The sequence below is a fragment of the Camellia sinensis genome, chromosome 7 (assembly GCF_055761805.1).
Source record: "Camellia sinensis isolate YWXY chromosome 7, ASM5576180v1, whole genome shotgun sequence".
NCBI lineage: Eukaryota > Viridiplantae > Streptophyta > Magnoliopsida > Ericales > Theaceae > Camellia > Camellia sinensis.
The window spans coordinates 136,151,515-136,164,596 of record NC_138967.1 but is presented as its reverse complement, the minus strand read 5'-3'; the positions used below and the strand labels follow the sequence as shown (position 1 = coordinate 136,164,596).

General features: G+C 48.3%; 1 protein-coding gene across 1 annotated transcript; it reads right to left on the bottom strand.

Annotated features, from left to right (window-relative positions):
- Positions 1–231: 231 nt before the first annotated feature.
- On the bottom strand, positions 232–1,772 carry LOC145794789 (uncharacterized). Its single transcript, XM_082877147.1, has 2 exons — positions 1,062–1,772; positions 232–970 (listed from the first exon to the last, which is right to left on the bottom strand). Exons 1-2 carry the CDS (start codon positions 1,497–1,499, stop codon positions 347–349), a joined length of 1,062 nt encoding a protein of 353 aa, XP_082733273.1. The 5' UTR covers positions 1,500–1,772; the 3' UTR covers positions 232–346.
- Between the last annotated feature and the right edge of the window lie 11,310 nt (positions 1,773–13,082).

Below are 13,082 nucleotides of genomic sequence, written 5' to 3'. Positions count from 1 at the left end.
ACTTGGGATTCCCAACCGTGATGAAGTACTCCGGTTGGAAGAGTTGGCGTCTTGTCCAACATGGTATCTTGTCCAAACTTAGCTACAACCGAGATGGGTATTTCGGTGCATGAATTTGTTTTGTTATGCTCAAATTGCTTCGACCGTGTTATGGACTCCGGTCGACAAAGTGCTCCAATGATAAGTTATACCGAGATAGTTTGCTGAAGATGGAATGGATTACTACCGGACAAACACTTGGCGAAAATTCAAAATTTTTCATTGATAAAGAAATTCATTACAAGAGGTGGGGACAGAGCCCGGTTACATCAAAAGTATTGAAAGCAAAAATGCAAAGAAAAGAAAACTAAACCAGGGGGGATAGATTGGTGAATTCATCCTCGGCAGTCTCAAGGTTGGTGGTTGGGCTCGCTTCTTGGGCACCGGGCTCAACTTGACCGGGCTGCACTTCCACTACGGCGTCTTCAGCCTCCGAATCTGTCTCATCACTTCCTTCTTCAAGCCCCTCCTCGGCCTCCGCTTGAAGCGCACTGAATACATCATTTGCATATGGCACGAGGTAGACCGGTAGTGAAGCTTTGGGAGGATTGGCAAAAACGTCGGTGTCAGAGCCCTGGCCGAGCTGTTCGCAAGCGGATTTCCAGCCAGCCTTGAAGTATATGTCTTGTGTTGCAAAGACTTGCTTCTTGTAATTCATCTCGGCCTCGTTGAAACCCGCGTTGTTGGCAGCCCGGCAAGCCTTCTTCTTTGCCTTCTTCAAAGTGTCAACCTCGGCCTGGAGCTCGTTTTGTTTTTTCTCGGCTGCATTCAGTTGACCGAGCAGCCTGTTATTGTCATGGTTGGCCATCTCGAGAGAAGCTTTAGCCCGGCCGAGCTCGGCTTGAAGGCTTTCAACATGGCTGGCAGTGTCGTTGGCTTTCTGCCTAAGCCGGTGGATGCGCTCCAAGACCAAATGTTGTTTCTGAATGGCCTGCACAAAGAAGCAAAGTACATCAGAAAGGGGACCGAGCAAGAAGGACCGAGCAAACACTTGTGAAATGTTAAAAAGAACGCCGACTTACCCTGGCCATGGACTTCACGGAAGATTTTACCAGCCGGGTGTCAGGGACGTGGTCACTGCCTACCACGTCGCCCGGTAGGAGAAATGCTTTGGAGAGATCGAAGGCAAGCAAATGTTCTTTGTCTGCCTTGATCGAAGCAGTCGCCGGGATGTCCTGTCCCCGGTGCTTCAGCTGAGGACGCCAAGCGGGCACGGGAGCAGGAGTTTCAGCAGGATGTTCGGTTGTCAGCTCGGTGACGAGCTCGGCGGAGGGATCTGCCCTTGGTCTTTTTCCAGCCCGGCGCGCTTCTCTGGCAGATTGCACGGCAGCTGGAGCTGGAGATGCAAGGGCTACGACGGCTGCACTCGATTGACCGGCAGCCGGGGAACGGGTGGTGACGCTCGGTATCTCGGCTGAGGTCGCGGTTAGAAGGTTTTTGATCCGAGATCTTTTGGCCATTTCTTGCTCGTCGGTTAACCGGATTAATGGGACGTCTGGTAGGGTTGGATCTGGAGGTGGCGAAGGAGCTCTGAGGAAGTCAGTTACTCTACTCCGGCGCGGAGCAGAATATCTGTAAGTCGGTGTGTAGCCGAGCAATTCGTTGCAGTCTCGGTGACGGTACCTAAGCACGGCCCGAATTGCCTCGACGTTGGGGAATTGGTAGTTGGCTTGCAAGGCTTGGATAGCTGCAAAAGAAACAGGGAAACCGGTTAGTAAAACTAAAGAATAAAGTTAACCGAGCAAGTTTGAGTGGCTTACATGAAGAACCGAAGTCCTTGCTTATGAACCAGCCCGGCACCTCGGCTGTTTCGTAGTTGCCGGACACCCAGAAAAAATCATCATCGTGCATATCTTTGTCCGGGGTGCCGGTTATGATTTTTTCCTTGCCCGGTCTTATTTTCAAGTAGTAAGCTAGGCCGTCGCCGGTGTGGCCCATTGTGTATTGCCTCAATATCTCGGCTAGGCCTAAGTTGGTGCCCAGCCGTTGATTCAATTCGTGAACGCCGTTGATTATTCTATAAGTGTTGGTGGACACCTGTGTGGGTGCCAGCCCGGTGCGGCGGAGGAACTCGGTTATAAGAGGGTTGAGCGGGAAACGAAGACCCCCTTCAACGATGGATAGCACGGTGAAGGGGCACTCCTCCCTACCCCAAGGTGTGGTCTCCTCTTCTGCGAGCTGCAGGTGGACATCGGCCGGGACGCCGTAGTCCTCCCTAAATGTAACCAGCGCAGCCGGAGTATCCACTAGGAAGCGGAACTTCCCCATTTTTGGCCGGCTTAGTGTATCCCGGCTGAGGGGTTTGGCTCTGGGTATTGGATGTTGCCCGGTCCTGAGAGCCTCAGGAATGACGGTGGTCCCCTTGGACTCTGCAGGAAAAGGATGGCAAGTGTTAGCGCGGTCGCGCGAAGGTGCTGGATTTAGCTCGGCCATTAAGTGTGCCAAACCACCTCGGTTGTCTATTCTATCTAAGGAGCCCGGTCGCCCAAGCGGACCAGATGTTAGCCCGGTTGAACGGCCAAGTCCTTCTGTTATCTCGGTTTTCGCCTTGGTTGAAACAAACATGTTGTTTGCCCGGTTTGTTTGGTTTTTTGGATCAAAAGAAGGCCCAGAGCCCGGTTCACCCCAGTTCTTCAGTGTTCTTCAGGCAGACGAAGAACACCAAGAACAGTGGAAGGTTTGATGCGGATTCTACGACCTATGCCCTAATAGCTATGTTTTTGTACCCTAATGTGTGTAAAATGAAAGAAAATAGCAACTAGGGGGATCGAAAATCTTACCTTTGGAGGTTGGGGGCAGTTCTTCCAAGAGTGAGAAATGGCAGTCGAGATCGAGTAGAGGGCTTGAGCTCTGGATCGTCAGGAAGTATAAGGGCAGTAGGAAGAAACGGCTTGAGGAGGGTGTTGTATTTGTAAGGGTGAAAGGCCGCCCAAATTCAAATTCTGGCAAAAACGGCGGGTTGGCTGCCCGATGACCAATGGCAGACCGCCACGTGTCCCCATTTATGGCTTTGGCAGGACTGAAGTGACGGGTTGAAAAGACGAAGAGCCAACCGAGCTACTTTCAACGGGAATAGGTCAGCCGAGGAATATAACCGGTCAAATCTGCGGACAATTACGTCAACTAGCTCGGTCGAGGCTTGGCGTCTTGACGACCGGAGAAACGTTATCTCGGACGAGGTGAATAATCCCAGTCACGCTTCCGCGGACGGAATTAAGGGGCAATTGAGAGGGTGATTTATGCTCCGGTGTTGGGCCGAGGTATAGACCGAACAAGTTGAGGGCCCAGCAGAGCATTGGGCCGAGATGATCGACTGTTCACCCGGAGATGGGCTACCAGAAGTTGGGCCGGGCAGAGTTTGGTCTGTGTGCTGCCCGGACCGTGCAGAAGCTGCTCGGCCAGGAAGTGACCGGTCAGGCTAGGATGCTCGGTCCGAGGATTGTCGAGACCAGACAGACCGAGAGGCCGGCGCTCGGAAAGGCGCGGTCAGCCGAGGTAGTTGACTGACCGGCGAGAAGGCCGACCAAAGGAGGAGCCCGGGCTAAGCTCTGCCGAGATGCCGCCTAGCCCGGTCCTTCATTCGGTTATCCGGTTAGGCGCTTAAGGTATGAAGCATGGTATGACCGAGGTAGGGCAGCTCGGCTGCCGAGCTCCAGCTATGCTGACAGGCAGTTGAGAGCAGGTGATGAACGGCATGGTTTATGCTGACAGATGGGATAGCAGAGCCACGTGTCAAGAGATGACAGGGAGTGGATATGGGGCTCAGAAGGTATATAAGCATGTCTGCGCCCCCATACGCGATAGACGAACACTCTGTAAGAAAATCCTTACACTCAAACACTCTCTCCCTTCTCTCTATTTCCTCTAAGGTGTGTGCTAATTTGATCGTCGGAGGGTGTTTCCGGCCACACACCGCCGGGTAGCTCACCGTTATTTGCTCGCAGGTGATCGGATATCGACGGAACAAGGGAAGAAAGGAATACGGGCACGCCGGAATATTTGCTCCCCGTACAATTACCTCCTCCAAGGTGGTGCTTGTGAGCTTTTATAGGTTTCGAATGGCATAATCCTAGTAGGACTTTTATTTCTCCATGCAGAGTCCTCCTAGGATTCATACTCCTAAGGATAATGCTTATCCTTTTACACCCTCCCCCACTGCTTAAACCAAGTGGGATGGTTTTCACTTTGGCCGAACTACTATATGACCGAAATAAGCTTGGCTACGCAGAGCCACAGAGAAGGCCGAACTGTCCTTAGCTCGGTCTTCTCCTCCAACTCCTTATCTCGGCTTTCCCCTGTTCAACCATGGTGTGTTTAGATCAAACTTCCAAGTGGCAAGTTCTGACCGACCTAACCATAATATGTCACGACCGGACTAAATGCAAGGCCTGACTCACTTCAAACTGCCACCGGACCGGAGTTGCTTTACGCATTCTCGAACCGGAATAACCACACCTCTCCTGGGCCGGAATAACTTCACTTCTTTTGGGCCGGAGTATCTATACCTCTACTGGGCCGAAATAATCATTACGACTTCTTACCGATTCCTTTACGCTTTGGGCCGCAGGGCCCAACTCACAGCTCGGCCCAATTCATTCCCAAAAATTACCCTCTCAATTGCCCCTTAATTTCATCTGCATAGCATGATTGAGATTACAAATCCTTCAACCGAGCTGAAGTTCTACAAGGCTTTCCAACCGAGATAAAAACCCTTCAGTGTATCCAGCCGAGCTAGTTTTACTCCGAACTCTGCTTTATCCGGTCAAAACGTCTCTTCAATCACGACTGTAACGCTTCCCTTTCCCTTGCCACGTGGCGGGCTCTGATAGGCCGTGAGCTGTTATCACGCCGCCTTCGTATTTTGAACTTTTTGAACAGTCCCGCCCCTTTTTGCCGCTTTTTTCTCTCTCCTCTTTCACAAAATAACCTTCCTTTCTTTGAACCATTCACCTTCACTATTCTTCGTCTTCTCTCTCTGTGTTCTTGCCGTTCGTGCTCTTCCTTTTCTGCAACAGTTTTCATCTTCAGTCCTTTTTCTCTAATCTGGTAAGCAAATCTACTTTCTTTCTTGCTCTGTTTTGCTTTTCGCATCTGTATATCTTGTTTTGTATGTTTTTTGCAAAACACATTTGTATAGTTTTGTTTTGCAACTGTACTTTTACGACAAAATAATAGCAGAGCTCATACGCGCATGAACTTCTGTAAAAAACTAGCCTTAGATCCAAAATCAGGTAGCAACCGAACTAGGATCCCGTTTGCCCGATATAGGTAGATCACTGTAGTCAATAACCGAACTAGAACTTGAAAGTCTCAAAGAGTCACCAACGCCTGACTCACTTTAGCCGAAATAAGATCACTGAGTTTTGAACATATCAAACTAGGAACCTCGGTTTTCAACCGAACTAAGTTTTCGGGGCCAAGCCAGCTTTCTTAGTTTCTAAACCGAACTCAGAAAGCTGCCCCTAGAGGCTCAACCGAAGTAACTTTATTCACACTACAACCGATTTAGGCCTTGGGGCTAAACCAGCTTTCTTAGTTTTTTAGACCGAACTCAGAAAGCTGCCCCTAGACGATAAACCGGTCTAACGAGCAACCTGCTCAGACCGAGCTACCAAACCTTTTGATGAACCGAGATAGAACCAGTTTTTTGAGGCCGAAGTAGGGCTCTTATACCTTGCTTTTAAATTGTAGCACGGTCCAATGATCTGTGCTTAACCCCTTTGTTTTCTACTTTGCAGACTTAGGTTGCCCAGACATTCCTTCTTGTGCTCAACCGAGCTACTTGAGTCCAATCTTCCGACCGGGATAACTTATTAATAATTTATACCACAAATGGGTAAGTATAGGTATCTGGTAGATACCCCAGGTGGCATGGCCGAATTCCGAAGGGATTATGGCATTCCAGATGATGTACACCTTACCCTAGCCAAAAAGGAAACCATTCCGTGGAACAACCAAGGCTTTGTCCCCTTTACTGTTTTATCTATTATAGAAACCGGACTAAGGTTCCCGGTCCAGCCTTTAATTTGCTAATTTCTTAGGCAAACCAGACTATGCCCAACCCAGCTATCCACCAATACATACCGGATAATAATGGGTATTGCCGAGCTAAACCGCCAAGCAGGCTTGAACCTCGGTTTAGCCGAAATCTTCCACCAGTACTCCATAGGTTCCAAAGATGATGGCTGGGTTTATTACCTTAGGATACGCCGACGTAGAGAAAAGATAATAAAAGATACCCCGGATAAGGATGTTAATGACGACGACTTCTTCTGGGTATCGGGTAATTTTGAGGATCACCAAGCCCAAATCCCAAGCCGAAGTATTAACTGGAAGAAAGGAGAACCTGGTAAAGTTACTTCGGTTTTATGCATGCCTTCTTTTACTTCGGTTCCAGGCGTTTTGACCGATCTAACAGTCGTATATTTTTTGCAGACTTGGCCCATCTTGCTTCCTACTATAGTTACCCACATCTGAACACACTTCGAGCCGCACTACGGATTAAAGAAAGAGGTTGGGCCAAGCTTCTAAGCTTTGAACCGACCTACCGATATAGCGGTCGTCGAAAGGCCCGAGTGACCGATTTCCTTCTAGAGGAAGCACCTGAACCGGACCCCAACTTGCCCGAAATACGACTTGTCCCACTTACAGCTGAAGAAGAGATGGCGAAGAAAAGCAGAGTGAGGGCCCTTCTGACCGCAACAACCAGGGCCGAAGTACAACCATCCTTAGAAACGCAGCCTGCCGTTGTGGCCCTCCCTTCTCAGCAACCTTCTTCATCTCGCCCTTCCAAACGTGCCCGATCAGCATCGACCGAACAGCAACTTGTCGATGAGGTCGAATCCATCCCCCAAAGTCCTCAACCAGCCCTCCAACCGGAGCAAACTGACCGAGCTGAATCTCCGAAATGGGCTCCGCCGCTGACCTTCAACGACCGAGACATCAAAGCTACTGACTCGGTTGTGGCTGAAAAAGATCACCAATTGGCCTTTAACCTGGCCAAAAGTGTGTGCCTCCCCAAGGACATGGAGCACCACTTAAAGCAATTAAACACCGAAATGAAGTCAATCCGGTCCGCATCGAAGTCCATGATCTTGGTAAGTAGCTCTGTCCGCTTCTTCTGCCTAAATTTTCCAACTTGTACTTCGGCTTAAAGGAAATCTTTTTTTTTTTTTTGCCAGGCCTTACAAAAGAACAATATTACTTACAAGAAAGTCCAAGAACTAAGAAAAACCACAAGGCAAGCAATGGCGGAAGCCGAGGCAAAGGCGGCCGAACTAGAGGAGGCCGAAAAGAAAATGACCGAGCTACAAGCAGAGAACGGTCGACTTGCCGATCTGGTTAGCTCGGCTGAAGCGGAGAGGCAGAAAGCGGCCATCGCTATGAAAGACAAATATTTGCGCGAGCTGGTAAAGCTTGAAAAGAGAAAGGATACCGAAATAAGCCAACTAAAAAAGAGCGTGGAGGGAGCCGAAAAGCAGGGTTACAAGCAGGCAGAAGACGCCTATGTCAAACAGTGCGACGCTGCCAAGGAGCTGTTCTTCAAGTGTGGCTGGAGGGCGGCTGTTGAGAAGCTCGGTCATGATCAACAGACCGAGGTCTTCAACCCTCCAGACTACTTTATACCGAAGTCCCTTGCGGAGTATGCCGACACCCTGCAACAAGAGTTTCTGGAAGACTCAGATTCTGATGACTCCTCTGCTTCCGAAGACATTCCGGTTGTTAGTGCAGATCCATCACTTCGGTTGGAGCCCATGGTAGAGGACCCACCTATTGAACAACCAAGTGACACCGTGGTTCCAACCGAAACCAACCCGGCGACCGAGCGTGATCTTCCCCTTGAAACCGGTTTTCAAGTTGATGGTGATGCGGCCTTTGACGCCGAAATACAAGAACTCTTTTCTTGACTTTGTATTTTTTCTTTGTTGCTTTTTGCCGTTGTAACCGAACTATGAACCTCCTTTGTAATAGTTTCAATGAATGAAAAAATTTTGCTTCAACTCTTGTTCCGGTTCTGATATGTATGCCTGTACTTTGTAATGCCTTTTATTACTCCAACTCCTATTTCGGTTTTGGCTTTTTAAACTATGCTTACCAGCCAACCACTCCTTAGCCGATATAATCACTTCGGCTGAGGAGTACAAAGTGCTTAATCCAGTCAATCCAATTTCAGCCATACCCTTACTATGGCTGAAGGGTAACAAGTGTTGGTTTATTCCAGCCAACCACTCTTTAGCCTTGCACTTACTTCGGCTGAAGAGTAACAAGTGTTGGTTTATTCCAGCCAACCACTCTTCAGCCATGCACTTACTTCGGCTGAAGAGTAACAAGTGTTGGTTTATTCCAGCCAACCACTCTTCAACCTTGCACTTACTTCGGCTGAAGAGTAACAAGTGTTGGTTTATTCCAGCCAACCACTCTTCAGCCTTGCACTTACTTCGGCTGAAGAGTAACAGGTGTTGGTTTATTCCAGCCAACCATCGAAGTTAGTTTTTCCAGCTAACTTATAGTATTTGGTTATTCCGACCAAATGTCCTGCAGCCTGGATCCTTATCCTGGGCTTAGGAAGGGTGTTGGTTTATTCCAGCCAACCACTCTTCAGCCTTGCACTTACTTCGGCTGAAGAGTAACAAGTGTTGGTTTATTGCAGCCAACCACTCTTCAGCCTTGCACTTACTTTGGCTGAAGAGTAACAAGTGTTGGTTTATTCCAGCCAACCACTCTTCAGCCTTGCACTTACTTCGGCTGAAGAGCAACAGGTGTTGGTTTATTCCAGCCAACCATCGAAGTTAGTTTTTCCAGCTAACTTATAGTATTTGGTTATTCCGACCAAATGTCCTGCAGCCTGGATCCTTATCCTGGGCTTAGGAAGGGTGTTGGTTTATTCCAGCCAACCCCTAAGTTAGTTTTTCCGGCTAACTTAGAATAAAATGCTTGCAATGCGCCTAATCTTTACTAAAGCTAACTTTTACAAGGAACAACTTCTGGTAAAAAGAATTTCTCATTTTATTGAAGGAAGAAAAAATTACATATGTTTGAAAAAGAAAAGCTAAAAGTAAAATAACTTGATATTGGCCGTATTCCATGGCCTAGGGATTGCCTTGCCATCCTTGTCTTCTAGGTGGTATGCCCCTTTGCCTGCTAATCCAACCACCTTATAAGGACCTTCCCAATTTGGGCCTAACTTGCCGTCTCCTGGGATCAAGGTGTTTCCCATTACTTTGCGTAGTACCCAATCCCCAATCTTGAATTGTCTTGGATGAACCTTTTTGCTGTATTTTCTGATTAACTCTCGTTGGTATGAGGCGATGTGGACTTGTGCTCTTTCTCTTCTTTCTTCTGCCAGGTCGAGTTCTAAGGCCATGGCTTCTCCATTTAAGTTTGGATCAAAATTTTCGCTTCGAATTGTGGGGAGGCCAACTTCTAGTGGGATTACTGCTTCCATTCCATAGGCTAAGGAGAATGGTGTTTCTCCAGTTGATCGCCGAGGCGTGGTGCGGTAAGCCCATAAGACGTGAGGAAGTTCATCTGCCCACTTGCCTTTTGCTTTCTCTAGCCTTTTCTTTAGTCCATCCAAGACGACTTTATTTGATGCTTCTGCTTGCCCATTTGCTTGAGGATATGCCGGTGTAGAATTGTAGAACTCTATCTTGTACTCTTCACAAAGGCTTCTGAAGATTCTGCCGTCGAACTGAGTACCATTGTCTGAGATCAGTGCTTTTGGTATGCCAAACCGAGTGATGATATTCTGCCAAACAAACTTCTTCACGTCTTTTTCTTTGATTGATGCCAACGCTTCTGCTTCTACCCACTTTGTGAAGTAGTCGGTTGCTGCGAGAAAGAACTTCCTGCCGCCGGGCGCTGTTGGAAGTGGTCCTACTATGTCCAAGCCCCACATTGCGAAAGGCCATGGGCTTGTCAGTGGTAGGAGTTCTCTTGCTGGTTGATGTATTTGGTGCGCGAATTTTTGGCATTTCTCACACTTTTTCACATATTTCTCTGAGTCTGCTTGCATATAGGGCCACCAATATCCTTGCGAAATAGCCCTGTAAGCGAGCGACCTTCCCCCTTGATGACTTCCACACACCCCTTCGTGTATTTCGAACAAGAATGCTTCTACTTTGCTGGGATGAACACATTTTAGGTAAGGCCCTGAGAATGACTTCTTGTAAAGTGCCAAAGATGGAGATAGCCAAAATCGCTGCGACTTTGCTCTTATTCTGTTGGCTTCTTTTTTCTCTTCTGGTAGGATGCCGTCTTTTAGGAATAGGATGATGGGATCCATCCAGGAGGGGCCTAATTATGCGCAACATACCTCTTCTGCTTCGGGGTCTTCTATGCTTGGTCTTGGTAAGAAGTCGATGAGTAATGGATGAGGGATGGATGTATCTGCCATTGAGGCAAGGCCTGCTAGTTCGTCCGCTCGGCTGTTTTCCTCCCTGCCAATTTGTTCTATCCTTACTACATCAAATTTCTTGATCTCTGTTATGACTAACTCTTGGTACTTGGCCATCCTGTCGTCCTTTGCTTCGTATTCGCCAGAAATTTGGTTTACCACCAGAAGAGAGTCACTGTATACCATTAGTTCGGTGGCCTTCATGTAGTATGCCGACTTGAGTCCTGCGAGAAGCGCCTCATACTCCGCTTCATTGTTGGATGCTGGGAAGCCAAGGTTGATTGCTTGCTCTACAACCAGGCCGTCTGGAGAGATGAGGACTATGCCAAGCCCTGCACCATGTCGGTTGGATGCTCTATCGACAAAGAGTTTCCACATCTCTCCAACGAATAACTTCCAGCAAGTGAAAGGATCAGATGATGTCGTGGGGTCTAGAATGGTGTTTTCTTCAAGGTCCATGTTGGCTGTCTGCCCTTTGTCCTCTATTTGAACTGCTGGCGAGCCTTTGTTTGTCTCTTCCTTGTTGTCCTTAGTATGGTCTGCCCTGGTGCTTGATTGACTACCTTCTACTAGGGTTTGCGCTATTCCGGCGTCAACTTCTGTCCCTAGCTCGGTTGTGTCAGTTAAATCGACTGGGCAGATATGATGACTTCCAAGAGTAAACTTTGCGACGAAGTCTGCCAAAGATTGGGCTTTTATTGCGGTCTTGGGTTGGAACTTGATGTCGAATTGTCCCAACTCTACTGCCCACTTCAGAATTCGCCCGCTAAAGTTCGCCCTTTCAAACAGAGCTTTTAGTGGAAAGGCTGTGAGGACGACTATGGTGTGGGCGTGAAAGTAGTGCGCCAATTTTCTGGATGCCATCATTAATGCTAATGCTAGTTTCTCCAAGGGCAAGTACCTTGTTTCGGCTCCCAACAATGTCTTGCTGACATAAAAGATGGGCAAGTGTTGTATTCCTTCTGCACGAACCAACACTGCGCTGACTGCGTGCTGAGAGACTGCCAGGTACAAAAAGAGTTCTTCACCAGGTACTGGAGTAACAAGTAGTGGTGGGGAAGACATGTACTCCTTCAAGCTTTCCAGAGCTCGGTCGCATTCTTCATCCCACTCAAACTTGGCCTTTAAAGCTTGGAAGAATGGTCGTAGTCTGTCTGATGACCTGCTTATGAACCGGTTGAGCGCAGCTGCCATACTAGTGAGATGCTGTACTTCTTTGACTGAGTTTGGTCTCTCCAATTCCTGGATTGCTTTAATCTGAGAGGGGTCTGCTTCTATACCTCGATTGGTCACCAGGAAGCCCAAGAATTTGCCAGATCCAACTCCGAATGCGCATTTGGACGCATTGAGGCGCAACTTGTGTTTCTTCAGGATCTGGAACATCTCACCTAGATCTTTAAGATGGTCATTCTCATCCTTGCTTTTGACCACCATGTCGTCGATGTAAGCCTCCATTGTTCTGCCTAACAATGGTTCAAACATCTTGGTGACCATCCGTTGGAATGTCGCCCCTGCGTTCTTTAGGCCAAAGGGCATGACCTTGTAGCAATATAACCCCCTTGGTGTTGTGAAGGATGTGACCTCCTGGTCTGGTTCATGCATGGCGATCTGGTGGTAGCCTCTGTATGCATCCAGAAAGCTAAGTCGGTTATGCCCTGCCGTTAGGTCCACCAGTTGATCTATCCTTGGTAGAGGAGAGCTATCTTTTGGGCACGCCTTGTTGACTGTTTTGTAGTCGACGCAGACACGCCATTTACCATTCTTTTTTGGCACTACGACTGTGTTGGAGATCCATCTTGGGTAGTGCACTTCTCTTATTGCTCCTGCTTCCAGCAGGTTGCCTACCTCTTCTGCCACTATTTCAACGTGGTGGAGTGTCGATCTGCGTGTGCGTTGGATGACTGGTCTGGCGGATGGGTGGACATTGAGTTGGTGACTGATGAAGTTTGGATCAATACCTGGCATGTCGTAAGGCGTCCAGGCAAACACTTCGATATTAGAGGTCAAGAATTCCAAGACCTCTAATCTCTCAGTGCTGGACAGCGATGAGCCAAGCAAGAAGAACTTATCCGGGTTCTTCTCATCTATTTTTACCTCCACCAAGTCCTCCACCGCTTTCTGATCGGCCTCTTTGCCGACGTCCGCGAATAGTTCATTACTTTCTGGTTCTTCCACCGAATGAACGTATCCTTTGGCCGCTCGGCTTCCATTCGCTGTGGCGAAGCATTGTTTTGACATGATCTGATCGCCATAGACTTCTTCAATTATGCCGGTGTCATTGGGGAACCGTATTACCTGATGGTATGATGACGCTACCGAACGCATGGCATGCAGCCATGTTCTGCCCAAGATGATGTTGTATGTGGAGGGGACCTTCAATACCCAGAACTCCACTTGCTTTGTTACACTCCCTGCTCTGACTGGAAGAATTATTTTGCCGACAGGCCACTCTGGCATGGAGTTGAATCCAATCAGGAGAGAAACTGCAGGCGCCAAGTCTTTGTCTTGCAACTTCAGTTGTTTAAATGTATCGTAGTACATGATCTCACATGAACTACCCTGGTCAATCAGAATCCGCTTAACGTCAAAATCTTTGACTCGGAGTGTGACAACCAGAGCATCATTGTGAGGACAGTATATTCGATCC